Consider the following 24,808-nt stretch of genomic DNA (forward strand, 5'->3'; position numbering starts at 1 on the left):
ATTACTGGATAATTCACCGGAATCCGTAAAATGAGCTCATTTGTGCTTATTCTGCGCGGCGTGTGAGGTGAGACGAGTCGAATGAGGTGACAATTGTCGACTCACTCCCATTTGATTAACGTTAGGCAGTGGTGAATGTTGATACTAGACAAGTTTCATATTCACTACTGATATCATCTCTGTACTCTGTGGTGTGTGTGATTCATAATACACGGCAGCTAAATGAGTAAAAGTTTGTCAATTAGCTCTGCAAACTTATCATAGACAGCAACATTAAAAGTCATTATTTCACTACTGAAAACAGGCTATCTTTTGATTTTTTTTTTAAGTAATTGAAGCGGAACAACTTAACAAAACAGACATTTTGCGTGTTTAAAGGATCGAATTATGTGTCGCTATTTAGGTGATTGCAAAAAAACCTTGTTCCGCTTTGTAACTTAAAGAAGTGGGAGATTATAGTATCGCTGCCATCACAATATTCAGTGGTGAATATGAAACGCATGAAGATAGTTATATCCAACAATACTGACGAAAAACGCTGTTCGACCGCGTTAGTGTAGGACACGTAATCCAGTTAGAATTTTCACATAAGTTTCAATAAAGCTCCCTGTGATTTCATTTTTCTTCTTGGTTTAACGTTACAAAATGTCATCACTTTCAGCTGCAACAAGTTACACTTCAACTCCGTCTCGGGGTCCATACTACCAACATTATCTGAGATTTGACTTGGAACACGTCGTGAATAGGCCTACATCCACATTTTACTTAAAACATGACAAATTTTCCCGTTTTACCTTACCTACAATTATCTACACTTTTCTGTTGCATTTCATTCGTGCACGTTTTCTTTGTGGTTCTCGCTAAGTCATCTGTTTGGTTTTCTAGTCACATGTTTACATCTAACACAATCTAGAAACTAAAATAGGACGTGACGCTTGTTTGCGTGTTTGTTTGTGTGTCTGTGTCATCATTTTGCGAGTCTTCCATGTCTCAGTCTAGCTACTCATAGGATTTCAGTGATCCTGCACCTGGCGCTGCTCTGTGCATTACCGTCCGATCAGGGTCATGTTGAAGCACAGCTGGTGATCCCGCTGGTCGCCCCAGCCGCCATTGCCTTTGCGGAGTTTGGTCTTCTTGATCACGCTGGCCACCGTCAGCGAGATGGACTTTGGATAGAGCTGCCGCGAGCGCCGGGCTACCCGCAGCACCTGTTGCACCTTCGAGATCACCTGATTCGATTCGCAGTTGCTCTTCTTGTGGTGGACACCGCTGGAAATGGGTAAAAATACACAAATGTTAGATATACATTTCAACCTGATTCACGCAGTTGATTTTTAATGATTGGTGATTATCTATGGGGGCTATGATAATGGGCTTCGTGCACTGTTACGACGAATGGTTTAACTCTCTGAACACGTTCTATGGCAGCATAAAAGAGAAGCTAAACATTAATGCAGGCAAGTCAACGGAAGCGTCTGCTAAAAACGTATGACGCAGCTATGCCGTGGAAACTGAAGTCTAAAAACTACCCTTTCCCGAGCAGCCTAGATAGCCGCGTAGTGTCGGTAGCGGTTGTTTCAACTGGCTAAGAATTAACTCTACGGACTGTCTGTTTCGGTGGTAAAAGTCCATCTCACAGGTGACCCCTAATATATGGTGTAATGACACATTCCACGCACATCTACGCCAGGATATCAAAAATTCAAACTCTGAAATATTTCCAAAGCTATGCAGAACATGAAAGACAATATGTTGAATTGTATAAAAAACATAAATTTGATTGAAAATGCAGTGAAAAACATACCTGAAAAGTTATATAAAGTTTATATAATTTATTGGTGAGAAATTGAGACACTAAACAACTTTTTCATAATAGCCCTGTATCATAGTTTATCAAGTGTAATATGATTGTCTTATCCGTTAACTAGAAGGGTATTGGATGACATTGTTATGTGCGGGTTTATTTTTTTCAAACAAATTATTGGTTCTTTGAAAACGTATTTTTTCGAATAGTCACATTATTATGGTGTCGCGTTACGAAAATAGCCTTATTTTTGAGATTGTAAAATTAATACTTCTTATAAAACTCTTATATTTTGGATTCTTTTCCTACTCGTCGAGATACGTGTTTCCATAAAAAAGATTTAAAATCGGACCATTCTTCGAAAAGTTACACTAGGTGCAAAGTTTTGGTGTCGCGTTACGTTAATTTTCACCGTAAATTTTCAGGATGAAACTACAAATTTCAAAATGCTCGTTCTCAGCAATGCTACAACCGATTTTCGAAATTTTTGATTTTTAGTAAATGGAAATAGTTATACTAGCTTTCAGCGTTGGTGCCACCCCACTAAAACCCTCCCCGTTTTTGTAAAATGTGGGTATGTCTGTTTTCTCTTGTTTTTCACTCAAATCTGATCAAGTAGCTCTGGTTTTTAATGGCTAGTGACCCAAATCTTATCAGACAGGTGTCGTTTAGTGCAGGAATAGTCTCTTACATGTTGTGGAATACTTGGCTTCGATGGTAAACAACGTGGTTCTCCAGCGGATATTCCGGAATATCCGTAAAAATGGTCAATTCATGAAAATAATCCAAGACAGTTTTTTTTTAGCAAACTCACCAGAACTCCTTATTATAAAACGCAATAGATTATTTGAATTGTTCATGGACCTAGGTGGTCACAATAAGGAACTCCGGAAGATCCGGAACATCCGTAAACATAGTCATTTCGTGAAAATCATCCTGGATCACTGCGCTTTTTTTCAAAACATATCAGAAATCAATTACTAAACATAACGGATGTTGAGATTGTTCTTGGATATAGGTGGCCATTATAAAGCTCTTGAGAGGATCTGCAGCAACCGTAAAAAATGGTCATCTCATAAAAATCAACTTAGACACGTAGTTTTTTTTTTAAATCTTCTGGATGTCTTGTCATGACATTTATCTATGTTGACATTCATCCTTTACGTTGTATAATAATTAATTTGATTAATTTTGCAATAAACTTCGGTGATCAAGGTGGTGTTTAATTTCAATACAAATTATACTTCTTCTTCTTCCTGGCGTTACGTATTCACTGGGACAGAGCCTGCTTCTCAGTTTAGTGGTCTTATGATACTTCCACAATTGTTAACTGAGAGCTTTCTTTGCCAAAGTTGTAATTTTCACATTCGTATATCGTGTGGCAGGTACGATTATACTCTATGCACAGGGAAGTCAAGTAAATTTCCTTTACGAAAAGATCCTGGACCGTCCGGGAATTGAACCCAGACATGACTTTGCTTTGTAGCCGCGGACTCTAACCACTCGGCTAAGAAATGCCCCCAATTATACGTGTATTACAAATTTTATATGTTCTATACTTATGATTTTTTTCGTGTTAAAAAAACGCGCAGTGGTCTAGGATGATTTTTACGACCAGTTTTGTGGATTTACAAAGGGAGTTGTAGTGGCCCATGGCAGCCCAGATTGGATGATTTTATAAATTGATAATTTTTATGAATATTAACCAACCATTCTTAATACCAGACCTAAAACCAGAGCTTTGTGCAAAAAAGAAAAAAAGAAACATAGGGAAAGTGTACCAGTTATGGCTATAGTAGTTCCCTATTTGGCCATATGTAAAATTTTAATAACTATCACATTTTAAATCTTTTTGAATGTTTTTACATCAAGATATATGTTAAATCTAACTACTACAACACACAAACATTTTCAAAATTTGAAGACATTAAAGTAATCACGTATGGCGGAATATGGACTCACTATGTCCATAACTGGTGCACCTACCCTATTTATCTCTCACTAAAACGTGGAAGGTTTCAGAAGAATTGCGCCAACGCTTAAATCTGGTACAAGTATTTCCTTTCAATGAAAGCTCAAACAGAGGGCCCAGATAGCCGTAGCGGTAAACGCGCAGCTATTCAGTAAGACCAAGCTGAGGGTCGTGGGTTTGAATCCCACTGGTCGAGGATCTTTTCGGGTTGGAAATTTTCTCCACTTCCCAGGGCATAGAGTATCTTCGTACCTGCCACACGATATACACATGCAAAAATGGTCATTGGCAAAGAAAGCTCTCAGTTAATAACTGTGGAAGTGCTCATAAAAAACACTAAGCTGAGAAGCAGGCTCTGTCCCAGTGGGGACGTAACGCCAGAAAGAAGAAGAAAGCTCAAAGAATCGGTTGAATAATTGATGAACTGAATTTTATGAGTTAAATGTATTCACAGTTTCGCCTAATAATCTGATTTAATAACTTTTCTGTGCGGTAGAATTCCATGATATTCAGATCACTATTTTGAGACCATAAACGTCCTTAACAATTTTGCTAAAACATGATCCTCAAAATACTACATGGCTACGTTGAAATTTTATTGGCCCAATATCTGGTTCAATTACACCCCTGTGCCACAAAATTCTGTATCCTTCAGACCACCATTAGTAAATCATAAACACATGCACACGGTATGTCTGAACCAGCAGATTATAAAAATCGAATGTACATCGGATATTCTCATCATCTTCAAAAGAGAAACGGTTAAAAGGAAACGGTTAAAAAATTTAACCCAAAAAAAGTGCAATTACCCCACTGTACAGCAGCTCTACATATTTTTAGTTCCATCATTGGGAAGCTTTTATGGTCGTCTACAAATTTCTGAAACAATATTCTCAAAATAATTGATTGAATCTTTTTAATAATTTTACCCATTTATCAGATCCATTAACTCCACTGTGTTATTGAATTTCGGATAGTTCCGACAATCATAAATGTCTGCTTGTCGACTTTGCCGAAAGCATACTTTTAAAAGTACATTGTTTAAAGGTTTATATAATTTTATTTTACAATCAAATTCAATCATTCTAACATGTATCAAAGCTCAAGATTATTCGCGCCGCCATCCGAAAGCACTGTACCGGAAACATTCTTAAAAAATCACAGAAATATCTTAACATTATTGCAAAGAATTTAGTCAAATTTATATGGTGACCACAAGTGCCATCTACGCTTTTACAAAGCACGACATTCTCAAAAGGTTTCACAGAAACATTAAATTAATTTTAACTAGTGTCGGATCAAATTATTCCACTGTGAGGCAGAATGTCGAATGTATTAAACAAATAACAATACTAGATATACATTTTTTCTGGAACCCGAAAGCAACATTACCGATTTTATCAATAAAAATAAAAAATGCTTTTTACGTAACGCGACACCATTTGCAGAACCCTGTTGGAAGATAAACGTAACGCGGCGCTCATAAAATGAATTCAATGATTTCTGCAATTATTCAATATTTCCATCCAGTTTGAAGTCACCTTCTGATTCTTATCAATACATAGAAGGATTGCCTAGAACAAACCCGGATTGTAAAAATTATAGCAGAGCAGATATAGGCGATTATAGAGTGACGTTTAAAAAAGTGCATTTCAGCGATGGTGTCGCGTTACGAAATGCAACTGCTTTTAATTACCATATATGCAGTGTTATGTTTCAAAATGAATGTCACAACATCAAGTACATTTAATATGCATGATATAAAACCTGTTTTAACACATGGTCACAAGGCATATTTCCGAGAACATGCCTAATTTGATGATGAAAGTCGGTTCCTCGTGGTGTCGCGTTACGCTGGAATGTGTCTAATGCGTACCGTGCCTAGGAATGAATGGTTATGGGGGTCTAAATAAAACCTAACCGCTAACGGACCCTGTGGAGTACCAGGGCGCCCTCTGCAGTATTGTGCCCTTCCTGTGCTACCCGGAGAAATGGTGCGGTGACCTTGTGTTTCTCCGAGATAATCGACTGCTCTTCTTCAGTCTCTAGCCAGAGACTAAATAAGGCTGGAATTATGAATATGTTGCTATTTAATTTAAATTATCACCTATATGGTTTCGCATTATGCGTTTTACACAGTGTATTCTGTGCTTTTTCGCCTTTGGCGACTTTCAATAGATACCGATCTGGTTTTTTCGCTGCTGGTCTTCGTCGTGCTGAGATTGCAAAAAGCTTAATCCTGCCTAGTTTGGTTAGTGGCTACGGTTAGGTTAGCTCAGATCAATCTTCAGCATAAAAGAACAGCAACGATCAATATTTGTAGACTCATGCAAAATGGTACAGCCCAAATGGCGCTAGGTTAAGAACCCTACTATCGTAGAGGGAACTTCTATCTAGGTAACCTTGTGGACCCAGTGTTTGCTACTTTCAGCAAACTTGAAATGGCAAACTCGCGCTCCATGCTCCACGCATGCGTGCTCGTAAATAAAGCAATCGTTGCTACACTCATTTCTGAATTAACTACCAGAGATGTATGTGCTGTCACAATCGATGTTTCTGTTGGTGAACTCAACAGGAAATACGTCTATTGTTCGGTATATTTACCACATGATAAACCATCCCCAACGGATGACTTCAAACGAGTTGTCGTACACTGCGTAACAAAAGGCCTTCCGCTGATTGTGAGCAGTGATGCCAATGCTCATCACATCATCTGGGTTAGCTCAGATATCAATTTGAGAGGCCCCAGTCTGATGGAATACTTAAGTAGTACAGATCTTGGATTACTTAGCAACCTGCATGGTATCTAATAGAGAAGAAGTGTTAGACATAACGCTCTGCTTGAATAGAATCAGTCACGAGTTGACAAATTGGCATGTATCAGATGAGGAATCATTATCTGATCATCGCTATATCTTTTTTGAACATTCAAATGTAACTGCGCAGACTTTGCGTTTTAGGAATCCCCGGTAAACAAACTGGGAACTCTATATTGATGAATTGGTTGCGACCAAATTTCATGGATATTCTCCGTCCATTGAAAATCCAAGTGATTTGGATGATGGCGTTGATACTACAACATCCTTCATTATGGAAGCTTTTGAAGAAGCATGTCCTCTGTGGCCTGTAAAGACTGCAAGAGTGACCCCATGGTGGAATTCCGATCTAACTAGACTCAGAAAACAATGTAGAAGGAGTTGGAACAGACGCCGTTCAGCTGGATCAGAGTCGTTCAAGTCGGCTCGCAAGGCTTACAAGAAGGCTCTTCGTTCTGCTGAACGATCCGGCTGGGAAAACCTTTGTACAAATGTTTCCAGTTTGAGTGAAGTCAGTCGGCTGAACGAAATCCTTGCAAAATCTAAGGATTTCCAAGTGAACAAAATTCGCTTACCTAATAGTGACTTTACTTCTTCTGATGAAGAAGTTTTAGAATGTTTATTCAATACACACTTCCCCGGATGTGTGGACATAGCAACTACGGATGAACCAAATGTCTTTTCATGTAGTTACGAGTCTCTGGCCTCGGCTCGCAGTATCGTAATTACTGAATCGGTTCAATGGGCACTTGATAGTTTTGTTCCTTTCAAATCTCCAGGAGCGGATGGGATTTATCCTGTTCTGCTTTATCCCGAAAGGAGGACGTGCGGCGTATAAAGAAGCGAAGAGTTTTAGACCAATCAGTCTGACCTCTTTTCTTCTGAAATATCTGGAACGCATTATCGATCATCACATCCGTGATGTTTATTTGGAAAACATGCCTCTTCATGTGAATCAACATGCTTACCAATCTGGAAAGTCCACAGTAACTCTTTTACACAAAGTTGTATACGATATCGAGAAAGCATGCGCTCAGAAGCAATCCTGCTTGGGTGTTTTCTTGGATATTGAGGATGCCTTTGATAACGTGCCTATCGATGCCATATTGGAAGCCGCACGAAACCATGGGCAACCTACAATGATTACCAATTGGATTCATCAAATGCTCAAAAACCGACATCTCTTCTCGAAATTGCGTCAAGCAGCGATTCGAAAATTGAGTGTTTGCGGATGCCCCCAAGGGGGAGTCTTGTCACCACTTTTGTGGATTCTCGTAGCAGATACGCTATTGAGCCAACTCAATAATAGCGGTTTTTCTATGCTTTTGCTCACTTATATTGTAATTTATTTAAAAATTATCACCTATATGATTATGTTATGCATTTTACATAGTGTATTATGTACTTTTTCGCTTTTGGCGTCTTTGATGAGAAACCGATCTATTTTTTTTTCGCTGCATAATCAACGTGGCTGTGCAAATTCAGCCGATCGTCGATTACTCCAATCATTCCTCCCAGGTGCTTCAACACGCGCTTCGGTGAAATCACATACCTCCCGACGTCCCAGACAACCAAAATGTACGTATAACGAAATCACCCGGAGGCTTTGCATGTGCAAAATTTCACTTATCAGATGTCGCGAAAAGGCCTTCTACGTACAAAAGTGGAGGCAATATACGTGCATATATTATGTGATGAAAACTGGCATACAAAGCGAGTGTATAAATTTTCTTCCGAACTAATCTGTGATCTTTCTTTCCGAGTTCAAGAGTTTACCATTCGATATATAGGAGGGAAACGATTCCGAATCGGTGGAGTAGCAGAACTCCCTAAATTCTAATATAAGCTTTGTGTTTGAAGGAATCTAAATGTCTCATGCGATGAAACCTGTTCAAAGTTTCAAAAAACGACTTTCAATCTTATAAGTAGAAGCAAAAATTTGATACGCTAGAGTACCGATACATGGTCAAAATCAGTATCATTCAACCAGCTTAGTGGCCGAACCTGATTAAGGGGCGCGCTTTTGAGAGTTTAATGGTGACAAACTGTTTTCTCCAAAAGGTATAAATAGCGGTTTCTTTTTCTAAAGAGGCTCTATGCAAAATGGTAAAGAATGATATTTGTATAAAAAACGACTACTTCATTATTTCTCAATAGTAATGGAGTAGAACGACATGCACTAAACAAAGGACACGGGTATACCACAAAAGATCAAAGGAAACTGGTCGCAGTGGTTCATCCCGAACAGAAACAGATAATCTGTGATCTTATGCGACTCAACACATGATATCACATGTTGATTTGACAGCTGTAACGGATTGGTTCGACTTACTTTGTACGAGTGTACGGGTCGAAACAAAATGTACAAATGAACTCACAAAAAAAAAGCGTTTTAAGCGAGGAAACTCATCAATCTGATGATTTTATCGACCGTGTTTTGCGAATGTGCTGTAATTTGTGTGAATAAACGAGTTGTTATGTAAACTTTCATGCGACTTCTGGTTGTCTGGAGTTGACCCCATCTGCTGAGCCGCCTTGCAGTTGCTGACTAGCAGTACCTCTGTTTTGTGATGAGCTATCTGCAGTTTGACTCCGCTCGATTGCGCAATTGTTTCCAGCACGGACATCTCCACTTCTTGCAGCGTCTTGCTCATCACCGTTAGTGACTAGAGTGTCCATTTCCCGGCTGTTGCGTACACCCTACGCGAGAACTCACACAGTCCAACAACTCGTTAACCGCAGACCCGTAATCGATTACTTTGCCCGAAGAAGAAAAGGTTCCTGCGATCGTTGACAGCTCAGTGGGAGCCTGTCATATGGATACGAGACAAGAGGAGTGCAGTGTAGATGTAAATTTAAACTCGCTATCCATCAGTTAATCTCAGTAAATTTGAACTCGCCATCTATCAGTTAACGTGAAGCTGCATCGAAGCCAAACCACGAATTTTCAAGAGCACAAATCTAGAGAACCAGACAACCGTTTGTGCTGAAAACGCTACTCACTAGTCACTCGCTGGTGGTGACCAATCGATTAGATTTTCAGCACGAACGGTTTCCAGGTTCTTTAGATTTGTGCTCTTGAAAATTCGAGGTTTGGCTTCGATGCATCTTCACCTTAAGCGAGGAAACTCATCAATCTGATGCTTTTATCCACCGTGTTTTGCGGGTGTGACGTAATTTGTGTGAATAAACGAGTTGTTATGTAGACTTTCATGCGACTTCTGGTTGTCTGGAGTTGACCCCCATCTGTTGAGCCGCCTTGCAGTTGCTGACTGGCAGTACATCTGTTTTGTGATGAGCTATCTGCAGTTTGACTCCGCTCGATTGCGCAATTGTTTCCAGCACGGACATCTCCACTTCTTGCAGCGTCTTGCTCATCACCGTTAGTGACTAGAGTGTCCATTTCCCGGCTGTTGCGTACACCCTACGCGAGAACTCACACAGTCCAACAACTCGTTAACCGCAGACCCGTAATCGATTACTTTGCCCGAAGAATAATGGTTGCTGCGATCGTTGACAGCTCAGTGGGAGCCTGTCATATCGATACGAGACAAGAGGAGTGCAGTGTAGACAGGTCCGTCACACTCGGACTCAGATTGGGTACCACTTCTAGTACTGCATTTGGTCCCTCGGTAGTGCAAAAGGTACCCAAGTTTGACAGATCGCAGTACACTTTGAACGGCATTCTAGATTACCTTATGAGCCAAAAAATGTTGAGCAACTGCAAGGGACATGGGGGTCTTTAATTTGTCTTTGGTGTAGATGTTAATTTGAACTCGCTATCCATCAGTTAATGTCAGTAAATTTGAACTCGCCATCTATCAGTTAATCTCATTAAGTTCGTAGAATTTAGAATAACGGATAGGTGAGATATTCCAATTCGTATAAACCTTAAACACGAGTCACCATTGTCTGATTTTAGGTTAGCCTTGATCGTAGATATGTACGGCCAATACGTGTATCAACACGTGTATCGACTATTTACTGTAGCCATTGAATTAAAATTGGAAACACATAAATTGAAATAGATACAAACTGCCCATACTCGCATTACAGTCTCATCTAGAAAGCATGTCGAGAAAAACGCATTCAAACATTAATGCAAATGTTTTCGTTACACTGTTACTGACAGTGGAAAATTCGCGTGGCATTATTCAACACAGTATCATTGCAGTATAAGAGGATATTCAACAACTAGGTATAATATAAACAATGCGCTTGTTTTTTTATGCTCAAAGCCAAACTTCTGCCATATGGGACTTATTATCCGAGTATTTCTTTTGCCAAACGCAAATATACCCGAATACCAGTCCCATTACTTGGGACCGCTTACTATGTTATCGCGTCACCCTGACACTTCTCAAAATTACAATAGATTTCAAGACACTTTTCCTCTTGTAGTAATCGCTTCTTTTAATTGCAGTGGTTCCTCGAAATTATTAGCCTATAGGGTGGTGAACGTGCAAAAGATTGCCCTGGTCTTGATTCGACCCGTGTGGCCGGATTCAACATGCTTCACGTTGAATTTCAAGCATGCCAAGGTGTATAATCGAACAATATTTCAAAATCTAGTGACGACAAGTTGTTGCAAATTTGTTGGATAAACCTGCTGGTTGGACCCTCTTCTCGGCATTAGACGTCGCAGTTACTCAATTTTACCATCCTTATTGACGATGCCCGTGAAGATTTGCGCATTCATATGCTAGTCCAAAACACTTCACTTCATGAGTCTACCGGAGATTGCGAATGTTGAAGCACTATGCAATTGCAATAGTAGCAATGTTTCAGAGGTAATTTAGAGGATCGCTAAAATGCAATTCTATATGTGGTTCTACAACATATCGCACCAGAAGGCATTCTAAAATATCTTTGTCTCAAGTAAGAATATTTGTATAATCTTCACCTCAAGTAGAAAAAAATGTATAATTCCTCTTTCTAATATGATGAAGACTACAACACAAAATTGCAGAAATCATAAGAGGAGTAGATTTGCTCGAATTTAGTCAAAATCTCCTGATGGGACTCTTATGCGGGTACTTTTCATATGAGACGCACATGATTTGGTATTTTTTTCGCATTTTGTTCATACAAAAGTGCAATTTCGTTAACGATTTCGAAAAGTACACTAAAAATGAACGCTATTCATGAAGTTAACTCGAAAGTGATGAAAATTCAAATGGGACTGTTATGCGAGTATGGGTCGCAATCCCGTAGATAACTACAGGAATCTTACGAACGTAAGTAACATAAAATTTGTACAACTAAGCAATGCTAATACAGTCAACCTGGGAGGGAGAAACCAATACAAAATTCCTGTACGTCATAGTGAGCCGAGATTCCGCTGTCACGAATTGTCACGATGAGCCCAGATCTCAAACATTGGACTAACATGAAAAAAGCGCGTAACTGATTAAAACACATTTTTGTATTTCTTCAAAAGTGATAAAAATCGAATGAAAATCAGTTCATGCACATAACGCAAGTAATGTCACGTGAGTATCATTTAGTCTGATTGAACATAAAGCATTGAAAAACGCATCGTTCTAGTTTTTCCAATGAAAATGAATATTTAGTGCATAGAAAACTGTGGCCCTTTTTTCATCTCTTTAATGAATGTTCGAATCCTCTGAGCAGAATCTCAAATAGAGAAACTTTAAAGTAGATGGAGTACCGTGTACCTTTTAATTCCGCTCCTAAATGCTTATTTTTGACAGATACGCGTATTTCGACTACCACTTGCAGTCTTCTTCAGTGTCAGTTACTCGTATCCACTGAAGAAATCGTCGCATCTCTCTACCTTAAATACTAACACCAGATAAGTACCTACACAATCAAACTACCTAGGAATTTTTTTTTTTTTTTTCGACAGGAGTATACCTGTCATGTCTTGGTCAAAAATTGAAAAGGGGATAATAATAATTATACAAATCCCTAACTATCTACCTATGTATTCAAGTTCGTTTATATTTCTTAGGTACAAACTTAAATAGCCTTGATTGTCCGTTTCCTTGATCCCTATTAAGAAGTAGTGAAGGCTTTTGTTTGTAAATTTCTAAACTTTCAGCGACGTCTAGTTTCCAAGATGAAGATACGCTTCGTACGATGTCTATGTTATCGCTTGTCATTTGATGTCCATCCTGGAAAACATGTTCAGCCACTTTTGATTTAAAATCATACGCTAATCCCTTTTCTAATTCCTTGTCCGCTTTTTTTACCTCAGCAATATGTTCTTTGAATCTTATTTCTAGAGTTCGTTTTGTTTGTCCTATATAGATTTTATTACAATGGGGGCATGAAATTTTATATACTCCTGCTCTATTCAGTTTATTAATTTTATCCTTTGTTGATCCTAATCTAGATTTAAGCTGACTACTCCTACTGCTGAAAACCAAATCTACTCCATATTTTCGAAATTTCTTAGCCAAAGGCTGTGTAATCTTGGTATCAAAATTCACCGCTACTCTTTTTAAATCCTCTTTTTCGGCAGTAAGTGTTGTCATACTTTTCCTATATTTATCCCTTGCCCTCTTATCTACTACTGCTTGTATTGTACTATTCCTATATCCGTTAAGCCTAGCCGTCTCAAAAATATAATCCAGTTCATTTGATTTTCCAGTTTCACTTAAAGGAAGGGTTTGCATTCTATGTATCATATGATGAAAAGCCGCCATTTTATGCTGATAAGTGTGGTTGAAAGTACTCGGAATAACTCGCATAGTATTAGTTGGTTTCCGGTAAATTTCAAATTCAAAGTGAGACGATTCCCTCGTAATTAGCAAATCCAAAAAAGGTAGTTTATTATCCTTTTCCTCTTCATGAGTAAATTTAATATCTTTGTGGATACTGTTAATTGCTTCTAAAATTTTTGGCAAATAATCCTTTTTGATAATGCTAAACACATCATCTACATATCTCCACCACCGCTGTGGTAACAAATCTTTCTTTTTCAAAATGCTTTCAAAATTGGCCATAAACAACTCGCTCAAAAACGGAGACAATGGATTACCCATAGGTGCACCTTTTGTCTGTTTATAAAAATTACCACGGAAGCTAAAATAGTTCTCTTCCATACAAAGTCGGGTTAATTTGATGTAATACCGAACTTTGTTTTTCCAATTTGACTCATTGTGTTGGTTAAGTAGCCATTCTTCCAAAAGGTTTATGGCTTCTTTAACTGGCACACTAGGAAATAATGCTTTAACATCAAAAGAAACCATAATTTCATCGTCTTGAATATACCCAGAAGCCTGAAGTTGGCTTGCAAACTCCTGAGTATTGTTAACCGAACGGCTTTCAAAAGGTTTGGGCATGGATTGGAATTCCTTAACCAGCCACTTTGCAAGTTTGTGTGTAGGAGACCCTTCTGCTGATATAATGAAATTTTGAGCGAGTTGTTTATGGCCAATTTTGAAAGCATTTTGAAAAAGAAAGATTTGTTACCACAGCGGTGGTGGAGATATGTAGATGATGTGTTTAGCATTATCAAAAAGGATTATTTGCCAAAAATTTTAGAAGCAATTAACAGTATCCACAAAGATATTAAATTTACTCATGAAGAGGAAAAGGATAATAAACTACCTTTTTTGGATTTGCTAATTACGAGGGAATCGTCTCACTTTGAATTTGAAATTTACCGGAAACCAACTAATACTATGCGAGTTATTCCGAGTACTTCCAACCACACTTATCAGCATAAAATGGCGGCTTTTCATCATATGATACATAGAATGCAAACCCTTCCTTTAAGTGAAACTGGAAAATCAAATGAACTGGATTATATTTTTGAGACGGCTAGGCTTAACGGATATAGGAATAGTACAATACAAGCAGTAGTAGATAAGAGGGCAAGGGATAAATATAGGAAAAGTATGACAACACTTACTGCCGAAAAAGAGGATTTAAAAAGAGTAGCGGTGAATTTTGATACCAAGATTACACAGCCTTTGGCTAAGAAATTTCGAAAATATGGAGTAGATTTGGTTTTCAGCAGTAGGAGTAGTCAGCTTAAATCTAGATTAGGATCAACAAAGGATAAAATTAATAAACTGAATAGAGCAGGAGTATATAAAATTTCATGCCCCCATTGTAATAAAATCTATATAGGACAAACAAAACGAACTCTAGAAATAAGATTCAAAGAACATATTGCTGAGGTAAAAAAAGCGGACAAGGAATTAGAAAAGGGATTAGCGTATGATTTTAAATCAAAAGTGGCTGAACATGTTTTCCAGGATGGACATCAAATGACAAGCGATAACATAGACATCGTACGAAGCGTATCTTCATCTTGGAAACTAGACGTCGCTGAAAGTTTAGAAATTTACAAACAAAAGCCTTCACTACTTCTTAATAGGGATCAAGGAAACGGACAATCAAGGCTATTTAAGTTTGTACCTAAGAAATATAAACGAACTTGAATACATAGGTAGATAGTTAGGGATTTGTATAATTATTATTATCCCCTTTTCAATTTTTGACCAAGACATGACAGGTATACTCCTGTCGAAATTTTTTCCTAGGTAGTTTGATTGTGTAGGTACTTATCTGGTGTTAGTATTTAAGGTAGAGAGATGCGACGATTTCTTCAGTGGATACGAGTAACTGACACTGAAGAAGACTGCAAGTGGTAGTCGAAATACGCGTATCTGTCAAAGATAAGCATTTAGGAGCGGAATTAAAAGGTACACGGTACTCCATCTACTTTAAAGTTCCCCCCCCCTTTTTTCATGTTTGTCAGGAAAGATCGAAGGTGCACAACAAAAGGAAACTACCGATTTTCTCGAAGCCTGCCTTGATTGTTGTTGGCAAGCTGGAGTTATCTTGCAGTTCAAAATAACGTTATCTTATATTTCGTGTGTAGTATCGGTGCCTCCCTCCCAGCAGTCAACTATCCCTTACTCGATGTTTCCTATCTCGATATGGAGTTAGATAACCATAGTAAAAGTTGGTTTTCATGGCTAAATCGATGGTCCCTTAGATCGCTGTTGCACTGGTTTTGTGTTCTGTAACTCGATACCTCCCTAATTCTATGATCCCTACAATATCGAGTAAGGGAGAGTTAACTGTAATTAACTGTAATGAAAAAATAATAATACAATTTTTTCTACAGACAACCGAAAAGTCATCAAAAATTTGAAACGCAAGCGAAAAGTTTCAAGATCATTGGGGTACAATGCCCACAATCAATGCATCATGCTAAAAAAGTTAATTACTGAGTAGTATTGACAGATGTTAAGGTGTACTTTGAAATAAGCTTTCCCAACGTAGGATTATCGAAAAACCTTTGTTGAAGAGGAACGAAAATATCCAATACATCTACAAATAAAGAGTATTTCTGTCTTGTTTGTTAATTTGCTCTCTCCATGATATTAGTATTCAATGTATTCACTCTCCTTTATAGTGCTTTTCTATTTTATTGAATAAAGCTTGAGTGTGAAGAAAAATCTCATTGTTTTGTATTTGAAGTTAGTGATTTTAATCAAAATTTACGATCATTTCGGGAATCCCGGGATTCCCGGGACGTCAGATCTTTTACCCCGGGAAACGGGAAATCCCGAAATTCCTCAAATCCCAGGATTTTTTGTCTCGGGATGTCCCGGGATGAACACTCTATTAGTGACACATAATCCACAAAACCAACAATCTTCCTGGGTAGCCGAAGTGTCAAGACTCCGTCGTACATCCCGTTACAACGAGTTGAACCGAGAATGGAACCAAGAGGGACGCCCGCTGTCACTTGCACTGACTTCTGCCCTTCATTAGTTTCGTACACCAAGATTCTGCTCTGGAAGTAGCTCTCCAGGATCTTGCACAGGTATTCGGGAACCTGGATTATGTTCAGTGCTGGGCGATGGCCTACCAGCTGGCGCTGTAGAATGCGTTTTACACATCTTTTGTGAGCACGGCGCAGTATCGATCTCATTTTCGTTTCTACTTCGATGCCTTTTCAGCAAACTCGAATACTGCTCGAATTGCGTCTACCATCGTTAAGCCATTAGGGAGTCCAAAGTACATCTGCGACAACCCACGCTCACTTTTTTTACACTGTCTCACCATGTTGAGGATGATTCTTTCCAGGAGTTTTCCTTTCCGAGCGTATCCAGCAGGTAAATGGGCCTAAAAAAGACTGGATCTCCCAGAGGCTTCCTTCGATTTTAGTCGTCTCGCCGATTCTACAAGTTCGTCGTTAGACACTTGCCGTTCGTCAGCGATTGCTTCTGTGTCCGGCGTTGATGGCCAGTTCGTTGGATCGTGCTTCGGGAAGAGTCCGTCCACGATCGACTTCAGCTTGTCTGGGCACATCTCAGCTGGTGTCGAAGAGCCTTGATCTTTTCCATAACCACTCGATTCGCATTACCCCACGGATTGTTGTCTGCATCTCGGCACAGCTCCTTGTAGCAATTAGATTTACTAAGCTAGATCTCCCGTTTGAGTGCAGTCATAGCTTCTTGAAAAGCCGGGCTTTGCTCCCTTCTCTCCATTTCCATCCCTGCTCTCTGTGCCCTGCTTTCTGACTCTGAGACAAGCAGCGTGAGGCGTGCTGAGCGAGTCATTCCATCAGTAAGCTGGTCGCTGTTTGTTCTTTGGCTTCTGTTTTCGCGGCATAGTTGCATCACAAGCCGTTATTATCCTTTGTGTTAGCTCGGTGGCGTCGATATCCTCGTTATCGTCGTCTCGACGAAGTGCCTCAACGAATAATTCCTTGTACCGTTTTGACTCATATTCCGAACACTTAAGGCCAACCGTGACTTCAAATGCATCTGATTGGCAAAAATTAGCTGATAGTTGTGTAAATTTATATTTCTTCACAAAGCCTAACTGTTAGCTGTTGGGTGCACCGATAATAATGTTGATTTAATTAGTTTTAGTATTGTTTTTACGTAAAAGTATGGAGCAACATTTTGATTCAAATGCCGAACACTGTGTTAATTCTGTCTCATATTCCGAACACCTTGATTCAAATTTCGAACAGTACGAATAAATCGTATTCAAATAAATAATTTCGCAAATAAATTTATCTGAGCTTGTTCTACTGCTCTCAAACTAGAGAACCATCACTACTCCCGCGGTATAAATTATATTGGAGACGTTAATATTGAATTGCATTCGACTGCCATTTCCTCGTCATTTGGTGACATATTTCAGCGAAACATTTCAACCAAATCGTCATACAAAAACCGAGTGTTCGGAATATGAGTCGGTAAAAGGCTTTCGTCTTCCACTTCCACTCGCTAGTTATTCGCAGCCAGGGATTGTAGAATTCGCTCTCATTTGATTCTGAAGCACAATCAAAGCATGCGAAGAAAAACATTTCATCTGTTGCGATCCATGATCGGCAATGCATCGCATGTTGTTACAAGTCTGATATATGGGAGTAGTGAACGAGAGCCCCAACGAGAAAGTAATGATAAAATCCATTTTTCTCGCTTGTTTACCTTTGGGGTAGGTGTTTTATTTTACTGGCACGATAAACAATTCCCGAACTTTCGATAGCAATAATGTCCCCCAGGTTTGGAGCTTGTTTAGAAGGTTTGCATCATGCCCTGCTATCCCCCTTGATCTGATCAAAAATGTAGCAGTCAGTGGCGCGGGAAGTGGGTAGGACAGGTAGGACATGTACTACGCACGAAAACACCTAGGTAGGACAGTCAAAGGATTGTCCTACCCACGATTCAATAAAACAAAAACACTAGATCAGCAGAAACTGGATCAACATCGTACTTCTTCTTATGATGGATGGAAATATGATAAGGGTTTTCATTGTATTCTCATGCCTAGTAAAGTATGGTATGTTTGTACATGATCCCAAAAGTTCTGGCTCGTGAGAAGAACGGTTGAGAATATATATAATGAAAATCCCGTGAAACTAACTGTAATAATTGCTTCAAGAAACTTCTTCAACCAATAGAAAAATAAATTCTTGATTGAATCAGAATTACCGTAGAAATTTCTGGAAGTAACACTTAGTTAATTCTTCAAACATTATTTGATCAAATTACTTACTTACTGATATTTTGTGGCATCATCAATAAAAATATTTAGAGCAGAATAAAACGATTTTTTCTCATGATTTTTTTAGCAGAATTGTTCAAGAAATTGCAGCAAAATTTCTGCGTGACCAAACATTTTCAAACATCTTCAGTTTCTCCTTAAAACTTTTACGATTGGCTTGACCACTACAACAGTGCAAATAAAAAAAATACACATATCCACCGAATGTTCATCCATTTGTTATCTAGAATTAAATGAGAAAATCAGAACAACCTCACTGGTAGTAAAGGCAAGCAGCTTGGTCTGTGTTTGTCAAATTTGTTCAATCAAATTGATTTAAGAGGGATATAAATCGGAAGGATATTTATATTTTTTAATATGAATAATAAAAAAGTGGATCTACTGAATGATCCTAAAGGCAGGACTGGTATTAAATTTGTTTTTATACAATTGATCTCTATTTTTATTCAAGTCTCTAAAAAGTGTCTACTTTTAATGTAAGGTCTTTTGAATATTTATTTTAACCAAAATTGTCTCTGAAGTCTCTCTTTTTCTGCTTGCATTGAATGCTGATGCAAAATTGTATAAGTTCCAGAGACTTTCATAGACTACAAAAGAATCAATATGCTATTGAAGCTTCAGGAATTAACATAGTGATTTTATTTAGAATTCCTTCAGCGTCTTCCGCAGGATTGTCTTTTTTTCTAGATATTTCTCTACTATTTCTCCTAGAAATTCTTTTAACGATTTTTAAAAGATGCTTAAAAGATTTCCTCCAAAATTTGCTCCAGGAAATCCTTGAGAACGTCAAAGCTACCCGGTACCTTCAGTAATTTCCTTAGGTATAACTTTGATTTTTTTTTTTTCAAAACTATCCTAGAAATTCTTCCAGATATTTTGTCACTAATCCTTCTACCAAATTCTCCACTTGTTACTCCATGAAATATTCCAAAGATTTCTACAGAATTTCCTCTGAGGAAATCCAAAAAGGATTATTTCAGAATATCTGGTGTAGCCTAAGGGTCCTTTTTTAAGAAATCCTGCAAGAATTTTTCCACCTACTTCAAGAATTCATCCACGTTTCTTCCCTGAAATCCAAAATTACTTGAAATGTTCTTCGAACAAATTTATTTTGTTTTTTTTTCTCCTAGGATTTATTCCAGCTTTTTATCAAAGTATTACTCCTACAGTTATACCAAATATATCTTTAAATGTTTCTCAAAAAAATCGCATGCAATCTTCAAAAGTTTATTTAGGTTTTCACACAAGTTTATACTACAGCAACTTCTACAATAATTCCTCCTATAATTCCACAAATGTCCATAGAGTTTCTGTCCAATGTTGTTGCAGAAATTCTTTCATAAAACCCTGCGGAAAACTATCTTGAGATTCGATTGATTTTTTTTCGATTGTCTTAGCCAATTAGCTAGGAAATCTTCTGAAATTTCTTCAAGAGTCCCGGAGTTATTTCAGAGGTTCTTGATCATTAAGGATGACTTCAAAACTCCTTAGAAATACCTCACGGATTTATTTTTCAGAAAAAATTCCTTGGTACTTCCCTGGAGACATTCATGAAAAAAAAACCTTTCAAGTCTTACTTAAGAAAATATCAAAGAACTATTGGATGAATTTCTGTAGAAATCTTAGAAGGAATCTTTGGAGCAATTGCTTAAAATATCTTAAGAGAAATCTCTAGTTCATTTTTTTACGTAGATCCTAAGAGACAATTTTAAAGGAAATACCTATAAATTTTTGGAGAAGTTATTGATTGAATTTTAGAAGACGTTTTGACCGGGAATTTTGGAGGATGTCACAGGGAAATCTTATAAAGTAATAACATTCTTGTAAAATTTGTCCAAGAATTTTTGGAGGAATTCAGATGATTTCTGAAATATTTTTAGAGATATTTTATTTCTGTCCCAAAATCCAGGTTGAAGCCTTAAAGTATCCTCTTTCGAAAAAAATGGAAAAAACACATCCAGTAATACTTGTCGTAATATCACAAGCTATTCGCTAAAAGAAAGTCTTAGATCTTTGAGAAATGTCCGCTCTGATGCTATGAATATTTAAACTATTATCTCCTGGCTCCTATTAGATTTCAATTTGTTTTCTTGATTCCTATTTGGTCTCTTTTCGGCCTCTTTCTGGTCCCTTTCAAGTCTCGTTTTGGCAAGTGGTCTTCAATTTCCTTTTTTAAGGCACTCAGTCGCTACCAGCCCGATGAAAAGCTTTCTTAGTCTTTCTTCTTTTTGGCATGAAAATAACGGGTTAGAAGTATAGAGGTGTCAGAGACAAAAACCTTGTTTTGTGATAACCTACTTTGAAGTTTTTCAGCAATTTTTCATTCTATAGAAATTGTATGGGAGCCAAAAAACAAACCAGTCTTCCTAGAATTTTGTTATTTTATTTGGTTGAGCGGAAAAGTCATCTGAAAATATCGTTATAATGCTTGAAAACAGTAGAATTTTCTCAACTGTATTTGCATTTGATTGCCCAAAATATAATAAATTTCAATTTCCATCTCAGGTTTAAGATTTTTCTTAGCTTAACTGTCCACAAAAAAATGCTTGCGTTTGTCCTACCCATTGTTTCGAACGTGGACGCGCCTCTGGTAACAGTATACGATAAACAGTCTCTCAAAATGTGCTCCATGTTATGATAGTTACAGAGAGCGATACGTGAGAGGTTCTCTCAATTTTCTCAGGATTCAATCCCTGATCGCAGCCGTTCCCGTTCTATCCGCCACCCAGTGGCCGTTATCAGGATAAGCTCTGCAATAATCACAACGTCACATATATTTTCTGTAGTTGACTGTCACAACAGCCGCTGTGTGGTGTCATAGTGATTCAGATTGATCAGGGTTATCTCCATTATCGCCCTCTTGCAGGCAAGGCATCAGAAGCAACTCCGTTTGATGGTCGTTCCCAACTTCTGGAGTGCAAAGCATGTACTTTGGCCTCTGTGTGCAGTGTTTCACAAGATGACGCGTTTTTCCACAAATCCAGCACATTTTGGATCTATCCAGCTCATTGCTTATGCACTTGAAACATTCTTCTGCTTGTTTGTTCGAACGCGGAGCATTTCGGCATTTCGACCATCCAATCAACAGTTTGCCTAACTCCAATACCTTGTTCGCAGCGGTTACCGAAACGAATTATCGCTGTGGCTCCATACATCTTCCTCAAAAAGCATCTCACTATTTTGGGTACTTCTGGCTTTGACCACGTTTTCACCCAGATCCCTTAAGGCCCAAGTAAAAATGGTGCAAATGTCAAAACTGGAAAAGCAGTTTTCTCTTTTTAAACAAACAAATCGAAGAAAATAAAAACACACAGCTCTTTTATTTGCCAAATAAAAAGGCTGTGTGTTTTTACTTTCTTCGATTTGTTGTTTTAAAAGGAGATAGGGCAAACGCTCCCTTAGTGGAGGTAGCTCCAATAGTGGAGGTAGTGTGTTTTGGCATGTTTTGCGCTAATAAATGATTATGTGATATTTTTGTATTATGTACGATGCGAAAATGATACAAGTAATCGAATAATATTCATGAAATTTAACCGTAAAACTATTTAAAACAATTATTTTGCTTAATTTTTTTTGCTCCTTTGCACCTATAGTGGTGCATCAGTACCCATAGTGGAGGGTCCCATAAGAAATCAATGGTTTGCGCCACTAAAGGAACCACCCTTAAAATATACCTCCACTAAAGGAACAGTGTTCCTATTATTGGTGCAAGGCTTTTTGCAGGGAAATTTCAAATGAATCGTGATTTTTATACATTTGAATGATAGAAGGATTTGAGATCTATCGAATGATACGTTAAAATCATATATTTCATGATCTTAACACCGTGTTTTAGCAGTTTTCCCTTAGGTGCACCACTAATGGTACACTTGCCCTAACTGCTTTTTCGATTTTGACTTTTGTGTCATTTTTACTTGCGCCTTAACATCGGGTCTTCTCTGGCGCTTTTGAGAAGCGCTGCATACGTCGTATAGTGTGGTACAAACAAGGCAACAGTGCGACGCTAAAAATAAAATCTCTCACTGTTGTTCGTAGGCACGCTTAGGAGAGTCAAATTGAGCATCTCAGAAAGCCGAAGGAGGTGTAGGGTTGTGAAGGATAATATGGGGTCGTGACGGACTTTGGTTTCAGGTTGGCCAATTGCGCTGCAGAATTGTTACCCGTTCTGTGGCGTAGTTGGTTAACGCGCCCAGCCTAGCGTATTGGGAGTCGTGGAATCGAAGCCCACCAGAACGAATCTATTTTTTTTTCACAATTTTACATCTCAATTTCAATGTAGAAGGAGGACACACTTCCCCGGATGTGTAGACATAGCTTCTACGGATGAACCAAATGTTTTTCCATGTATTTATGAGTCTCTGGCTTCGGCTCGCAGTATCGTAACTACAGAATCGATTCAATTGGCACTCCAAAATTTTGCTCCTTTCATATCTCATTTCCAACATTTCCAACTTTTGGTTTTGCCGACTACTACTACAAAGTGCTCTTCAGTTAGTCAAGATTTGATTTCCCCAATATGACCTTTCGGTTAACCCGAATAGAACATTTATTGTTATTTCTACGGAAACATGGAACCGCGGTGGAACCTTAATGATTTTTTGACACTGAGATTAATGTCTGATCAGTCACAGTCACAAGTATGTCGGAGTCATTCTAGATTCCAATCTTTCGCATTGGGTGTCGCAGAAAGTATGGGCACGACTTTGATAACGGAAAAAAGGGACCCCACCCCTATTTCCTCCTATTTTTTCTTTCCCTTTCTTTTCCCATAGGGTAGATGGTGAAATAGGCTCAAATATGGCGATGGCACGTCGCCCAAATTAGCGGGGAACGTGTCTCTGGAGACGGCCTGCTGATACCTGATATAAAAATGAATGAATGAACCAAACCTCATTCAAAGAAGTAGACTCATTTTGTGACGCCCTTCAGCTGCACATCATACTTACCATTCACCGATGTGGAAGACCCGTGGGCCCTTGACGACCATCACGTGCAGCTTCTGCTTCAGGCACTGCTGCGACACGTGCTGCAGCGACCAGTCCCAGTTGTAGTCGTCATACTCGCAGAAATGCCGCGCACACCGCGTTATCTCGTGCCACGTGGACCGGTTGAATGCCATCCCCATGTTGTGCTTACTGCTTATCCATGGAGTTACTTCCACCTGTTGTTTCGATGCCGGAAAGAAAATCGCGTTAGAAAGCTCTGAACGAATTTTGATTGCGATGGTTGTTGCTGTATACAGCAAGGTTTTTTTTTTTACGTTAGAAATAGGAGTTGGGGGTGGGAGGTTCATCAACACTAGATAATCAAATTCTACCGGACTCGAAAATGAAACGACTAAAATCAAATTTCACTTCAATGTTCAAAACAGTTGAATTGGGACGGCTGGCATTGGATGCAGTACACACTCACACACACAGAGACGGAGGGTACGGAACTCTGGAGTTTGGGAAAACATGAATAATTCAGTGGGGCAGTATGTGAAGCACAGCTAATAGGATGGGGATTGCTACGGGACACCTGTTTTCGATATACAGTGAACAATTTACAAATGCATGGAAACTAAACGGTTCGTTGAGGATTGAAGGACGAGGGATTTTTCAACGGAAAAGAATCGCAAGCTACGGTGATGTTCGAGTTTTGAGAAAATGGGATGGGATACTAATCTTCATGCTACAAACTAAAATACTGATAGGATTTATTCCCAACCGTGGATGCTTTTTGATGAAACATATGTTGATTTCGATCAATAAAGAAAATAATGGAAACGTTAATGAACTGATAATGAATTGCAATTTAATGAACCAGTAATGTTTTATGAAAGAATACTATCAAACTAAGCTGAGTATTGTGCAAAGTAAAACACGGATAAATTACATTTATAGACATCGATTACCAATCAAAGAACATACGCATTCCAGAACCTTAATTGCAATTTGGGGTACATATTCAGCGGAATATCAAAATTGAATAGAATCTGGCAGCACTGTGTAAATGTCAATATTTGATATTTGTGACGTCATTAGCTGCTCAAATTCTACGCAATTTCAATGGTTTATAGAACAAGCTAACTTTAGCGTAAGGTAGCATTAATGGCAGCCAAGTAACGGGTTAATCAATCGAAAAAGCTGTATCAGGTGACCTCATCATATTAAATCGAGGAGTCAAGTATACAGGTGGGACTGTGGACCATTTTATTATCAA

The 24,808-nt window shown here is 38.5% G+C and overlaps 1 protein-coding gene across 11 annotated transcripts in view; it reads right to left on the reverse strand.

Moving 5' to 3' along the window:
- Nucleotides 1-374: 374 nt before the first annotated feature.
- Nucleotides 375-24,808, reverse strand: part of LOC5567292 (alpha-1,6-mannosyl-glycoprotein 2-beta-N-acetylglucosaminyltransferase) — a 318,648-nt gene continuing 294,214 nt past the window's right edge. For all 11 annotated transcript variants that reach the window (XM_021837631.1, XM_021837627.1, XM_021837632.1 and 8 more), the window contains 2 exons: nt 23,551-23,765; nt 375-1,269 (listed from right to left, as the gene is read on the reverse strand). In XM_021837631.1, the coding sequence (XP_021693323.1) occupies nt 1,047-1,269; nt 23,551-23,765 (438 nt within the window). In that variant the 3' untranslated portion in view covers nt 375-1,046. The remainder of the gene's footprint in view (nt 1,270-23,550; nt 23,766-24,808) is intronic.

Source organism: Aedes aegypti, chromosome 1 (assembly GCF_002204515.2).
Source record: "Aedes aegypti strain LVP_AGWG chromosome 1, AaegL5.0 Primary Assembly, whole genome shotgun sequence".
Lineage (NCBI taxonomy): Eukaryota > Metazoa > Arthropoda > Insecta > Diptera > Culicidae > Aedes > Aedes aegypti.